The 6,000-nt window shown below is 62.3% G+C and overlaps 1 protein-coding gene across 1 annotated transcript in view; it reads right to left on the reverse strand.

The window, feature by feature from the left end:
- PAXIP1 (PAX interacting protein 1) overlaps positions 1 to 4,597 on the reverse strand; it is a 43,069-nt gene extending 38,472 nt beyond the window's left edge. Inside the window, exons 1-2 of the mRNA XM_068972467.1 lie at positions 4,517 to 4,597; positions 2,035 to 2,169 (exon numbers count right to left, since the gene is read on the reverse strand). Of these exons, the coding sequence (XP_068828568.1) occupies positions 2,035 to 2,169; positions 4,517 to 4,597 (216 nt within the window). The remainder of the gene's footprint in view (positions 1 to 2,034; positions 2,170 to 4,516) is intronic.
- Positions 4,598 to 6,000: the final 1,403 nt, after the last annotated feature.

The following is a 6,000-nucleotide window of genomic DNA, read 5'->3' on the forward strand; positions in this document are numbered from 1 at the left end:
GCGGCACACCGAGCGGGTGAGACGAGGACTGTGTGCCGTGCGGTCCTGGAGTGAGCGCAGACCGCTGCACTGCTCTGGAAGACTCGGCCACCCCGTCCCCGCACTGCAGCCCTGGACAGCGCGGTGCGCCACGAGGTACAGGCAGGCTGGTGCGCTGAAAGGGAGAGCGAGCAGTGTGCCCGGAAGCAGCGGGAGACGAGACGCAGGGCCGTGGTCAGCCAACTGGGACACGACGGTCGCGCTGCAACTGCGTGATGGCTACTTCTGGGCAGCCGCGTGGTGGACGCCCTTCCTGGGAACGCGACCTCTGGGAGGGACGTGCTGATGGGCTCAGGACTTCAGCAGTGCCCAGTCACCAGCCCGCACTCCCCTCAGAGCTGGTGCTGGTGGGCGGGACAGAGGACCAGGTTCCTCGGGATCCACCCCCGACCCCCAGGGTCTCTCCACTGAAATGCAGACTTACTGCCATCGGCCTCCCTTTTTTGTTTACATTCCTGTTCGGGCCATTTGTATATAAATACTAATATATGCATTTACAATACATTTTATCTTACATAACAATTTCATTTCGCGGTAATAAAGAGGGTACTACCAAATATTTGCTACAAATAAGGAGCTTGATGGGGTCGCCAGACTTAAGAAGCACTGCCGTAACTGGGCTGGGGACAAGGACCCTGGCACCCCAAACTTGTTACCAAGGGGTTGGCCTTTGAAGGCTCATGAAGAGTCCACACAGTTTACCTGGAGTCACTGTGACAACAGGCTGCAGGCTACTATGTGGGAGAGATGAGGTTCAGTCCCCACAGCCACGGAAGGATGGAAGCAGAGCAGGGCCCCAGGGCACCTGGTGCCGGAGGCAGGTCCACTCTTCCACGGCGGCACAGGGGAAGCGGGCAAGACACCTGTGACATCAGTCTTCACGAAGGACCAGGTGGAGTGAGCCCGCTGGCCAGGCAGAAAGACGCAGCCAGCCAGAACCGCGACTGCTGTGCTTCAACACCGCAAAGCAACCACTCGTGGTTCTGACGCGCAGCGGCTGCGGGAGGCCCTGGCGGGCAAGGACCCTCCTGTGAGACAGACCTGCCTGCAGGCTCACTCTCACAAGTCGGGCTTTTGCACCTGCGAGGCAGCGTTTCAGAGCCTCCGTGCTGGTGAGGCGGACGGCCGCAGCAGCAAGCCGGCCTGCAGGCTGCCCGCCACAGCACTCGCCCCCAACTGCCAGGCTCTCGGTATTCAGCTACGGTAACCTTCATAGTGATTTTAAGATAACGCACGCAACAGCATGAGAAAGAGAAGAAGGAAAAAAACAGTGGAATAAAACCATTTCAAAACAAATGCATAATATGAAACTGAAGGATCAAAATTACAAACCTAAATTTCAAAAACCCACATTTAACAGCAGTTAGTTCGACCCTCAGCAGCAACAGAGCAACGGGACACATATCAACAAGCTCCAAGCGGTTCGCCCACCAGCAGATGCTCCGCTTTCTAGAACAAACGACCCACAGCTCTCAAGCTGGATAGCGGAAGTGAGAGCTCCTGGGGGACAACGAGACCAGCGGCCACCATGGCCCGTCGGAAAACAGCGAACAGCCAGACCGTCTGCCGGGACAGCAGGGCCCCTGGCCGCTGTGGGTGCGAGGGAGCCAGGAGTGTCTCGGGGAGTCAACCCAGCTTCCGAGCAGAATTCACCAGTGTCATCTGTGTCAAGACAGCACGTCCACTGCCTTCGACCCGCTTTCTTGGCTTAGAGAACTTCCAGCCTGCGGCCAACGGGCTCACGGTGGCAGGTGTGTAAGCCGTAGAGTGGGGACCGGGCCTTCTGCTGGCTGGCCTCACGGTGGCAGGAGCGTAAGCCGCAGCGTGGGGACAGGGCCTTCTGCTGGCTGGCCTCGCAGGCGTGCAAGTGCTGCAAGCGCTTCCCACCCAGACCCGAGCCTGAGCCAACAGCCTGAGCAGAGCCGCACAGAAAGCTCAGCGCGCCGCTGGCAAGATGCGCAAGCAAGGGAGCACAGTGGGGCAGTCAGCACCCACCTTGACGACAGGCAAGTCAAAGACCTCGCGGGCCTCTCCCACCTCCGGATTGTCCCCATCTTCCGAGATGATGTGCGACGCGAGCGCGTTGTACGACACTTCCTTCGCTTTCCCGGCTTTCAGAAGCTGAATAACCTACAAAAAGCACACAAGTTACAACAGAACACGCCACATTTCAGTGCATACCAGTGATTACGAGCCGTGAAAATTCTAATAAACATCCACCACGCTCTCCACACGGGATTAATACCTGCCACCGAGTCATTTGCAAGGGAACCTACGGGATGACAAAATGCAGCAAGTCTTGATTCACCGACAGGGAAGCATAGAGCTCCTGCAACCGAGGCACTGGGCAGTGTCCCCCTTGAGGACAGAAGGGCTGACAGACAAGGTGAGCATGGCTGGGCGAGCACTGGACACGCAGCATCTCAACAGAAAGGCGTGGGGACAGGCAGTTCTGATAAACGGAGAGATTTAGCGGAGTTTACCGGAGAAGCGCAAGAGGCGCTACAGGAGCCGCATCTCGAGGAACTTAAAGGCGTCAGCCAAGCAAAAACACAGTCACTGTGCGGAGAGGGCAGCGTTCGACACGCCGGGCAGAACACAAGCCACACCGTTGGCGGCGTGGCACAGATGCTGCGCCTTTGTATTCTACCCCAAAATAAAATGCAGAGTGTCTTCTGAAAGAGAGGCTGAAGGGCAGGTGGCCAGCAGGGAAGACCATGGTGAGACACGACAGAAAGACCACCGCCAGTGGAAGGAGGACAGGTTTACCCTGCGGGAGTGAAGGCAGGACACGCGTTAAGAAACGCCTGCGACAACTCAGGTGAAAGAGGCAGGTTCCCGAACTGGACGGGAAGATGATGCAAGGGAATCAGCAAGACTTGGTGACTGAGGGGGCGTGTGCAAGAAACCGCAACAGCACAGCTCTCGAGCACCACTAAGAGCGGACGGGGGAACGTCTCAGTTTAGGGCACACCTTCCTCTGGAGGACAGGCAGCGCATCGAGGAGGAGACCAGGGTCCCACCCGAGTAAAGCCATCTGTGTACGACAGAGATGGGGGCAAAGCTCTGAGCCAACAAGACCCCAGAGCACAGGGGGCCAGACACGGAGGCCGGGCGGGCAGCGGAGGCTGGAGGGCGGGTGGAGGCCCCGGGCCGGGTCTGAGCAGCACGCCGCAAGCTCCAGGCGGTGAGAGCGCCCATGTGTGGTGGTGAACTAGAAGTCCGTCCGACAGAAGTGAACTCCTGGAATCCACACTTTAAGATTCAGAGGATCAACCATCTTTCAGGAAACAGCGTTTCAGACCTCAGTGGTTTGCAAGGACGTTTTTAAGCCCTTAGACTTGATTCACAGTTGAGTAAGCATGGCTCCAGTTCAGCTTCCTCCAGATTTTAAGTAATATTCGCTTCAGTTGTGTTCAAAGCCTTAAAATGAACCAGAGGATAGGCAGCAGGGTGGAGAGGAACAGCAGGCAGTGAAGAAAGGGCACCCACGCGGGAAGGGAGAAGCCTCCACCCTGCTACGGGCACTTACTTTCACCTCTCTGAGCTCACCACCTGTTTATCCAAGTCAAAGAATCTACTTCAGAGTTAGAGGGGAGAAAGGATCCACTTTGGGGGCTGCCGAGCGTTTAGTTACTAGGACACCAGCTCACAAACCTCTAAGAAAGCCAAAACCCATCAGCTCTTCTGTCTCCAGTTTATCTATTAAGTCCGCGTCTCTACTCAGGGGGCCCAGGCCTAAGTTCTCCATGCTCAGCGCTCACAGCCAAGGGGACACCCAGGCGATGTAGGGAAGACAACACCTGGAGACCCAACTAGAGTTCATTCCCACGGTGGAAGCATAAAACTCTGACGTTCAAACAGATGCACTACTTTAGGAGAGGCGAGGACAGGAGAGAACCAAGCTGCAGACCTGCGAGCTGGGAGGGTGGTGGCTGCCACCCGGGGGCGGCTAACTGTCCCCTGAGCACCCTGGGACCCGCGTTCCTACTGGTTCCACCCTGTCGAAGCTCCCACCCCGGACGCACCCGTTGCCCCGGGACCGTGTCCCCGTCCGGACTCCGCCCACAAAGGAGCGGAGAGAAGGGGTGGGGTGGGGGGAAGCCGGCGAGGCGCCGCGCGACGGCAGGCAGGCGGGTCGCCCCACGGGGAGGGGACGGGGACACCCGGCGCTGGGCTCTCCGCGCAGACCCCCTCCACGTGCCCACTTTCCTCCGAGTCTGGGCACGCGTCCCCCACCCCGCGCCCGCCGCGGACCCCGCAGACGCGCCCCACGTCCCCTCCTGGGGTCCCCACCAGCCCCGGGTGCCCTCCCGCGGGGGCTGCAGACGCCGGTGCCCGCTCCGTCCCCTCCGGCCTTGCTCGGCGCCGAGCGTCTGAGTCTCTGCACAGCCGGACTCGCGAGCTCCCCGGGACCCGGTCGCGCGCGCGGTGGCCGCGGGGGGCGCGGGGACGCGGCGGGGTGGAGGCGGGGTACCTGCGGGTCGAGGTCGCCCACCGCGTAGTACTTGACCTCCTTGAACATCTCCTCGGGGACGCGGGGCACCTGGCCCGACATGGTCGCGGCGGCCCCGAGGCTCCGCAGCAGCGGCTCCCGCCCGGCCCCGCGGGGCCCGCTCCCCAACAGCGCGGCCGGCGCGCGGCTCCGGCTCTGGCACTACAAGTCGGACCCTCGGCGCCCCCGCCCTCGGCGCCGCTGGAGCGCGGGAGCCGCGCGCGTCCCGTGGGCCGCACCATCCCGCCGGCCGTCGAGGGGGAGCCGAGGGCCGGGGGCCACTCGGCCGGCGCCGCCCGGAGCCCTCCGCCTCGGCCCCGCGGTCGGAAAGCGCTCAGCGCAGAGGGCCGCCCGTCGAGGAGCGCAAGGCGCGGGGAGGCCGCCGCCCCTGGGGGAGCCCGGGGGTCGCGGGGAGACGCGCCCCCCCCGGCGCGGCTGCAGTGGGCCGGCCCCGGGGAGGACGGCAGCACGGCGGGCACTCCCGTCGGTCCGCGCGGCCGCACGCGCTGCGCATGCGCGCGCCCGGGGGCGGGGCCCGGGCGAGCTGAGCGCCGCCGGCGGCCGCCCAGCGGGGACGTGAGGTGACGGTCTGGAGCCGAGTGGGGGAGGGGGAGGCCCGGACTGGAGGGCGGGGACCGAGCGCCGCGGGCTGCTGGAGGCGCGCCGGTCCCGCGGGCGCGGGCACTGGGCTTCTCCCCATCGCCCGAGCCGGTTCCCGCCCGGGAACCCTGTGCGATCGGAACCAGCCCCGCTCTCCTCACTCCGGGCGCCGCTGACGACGCCTGGCGCGACGCGCGCCCGCGCTGTGACGTAATCGGGCGGCGCCCGGAGAGCTGCGCTCGGGGCGCACCTGCGCAGGGTGGGAGCTGAGCGGGGCGGCCGGCGGGACACCCCGTCCCACGGGGCTTACGCCGCGGCCGCGGCCTGGGGGTGGGAAGGCACGTGAGGGAGGCCCGCTGCTGCTCCCTGCTAAGAGGAAAGCCGTTCGGTTCAGTCGCTCAGTCGTGTCGGACTCTGCGACCCCATGGACCGCAGCACGCCAGGCCTCCCTGTCCATCACCAACTCCCGGAGTTTACTCACACTCTTGTCCATCAAGTGGGTGATGCCATCCAGCCATCTCATTCTCAAACGTGAAGTAAATGTTAATGGAATTGGTCGGGGAAAAAGAGAACCTTTCAGAATGACTGTGGCAGCCTCCTGTAACGTTCACTCATTTCTGAGGCTACCGCTTTTTCGTCTGCGATCACACACAAGTTCTGAAAGTGAGTTGTGGTTGGTTCTTTGACCAGGACGCAGTACCGGGGATACTGGCTCTGTTTAGTCAGCAGACACGCCTGTGATTGTACTCGTTATGTGTGTGATTAGTGGTTTTTGTATGGGCAGAAAGGAAGTACATTGTGCGTTAGTGGCTCGGTCGTGATCGGCTCTTTGCCTCCCCATCGACTGTAGCCCGCCAGGCTCCTCT

Source organism: Capricornis sumatraensis, chromosome 5 (genome assembly GCF_032405125.1).
Source record: "Capricornis sumatraensis isolate serow.1 chromosome 5, serow.2, whole genome shotgun sequence".
Taxonomy (NCBI): Eukaryota; Metazoa; Chordata; class Mammalia; order Artiodactyla; family Bovidae; genus Capricornis; species Capricornis sumatraensis.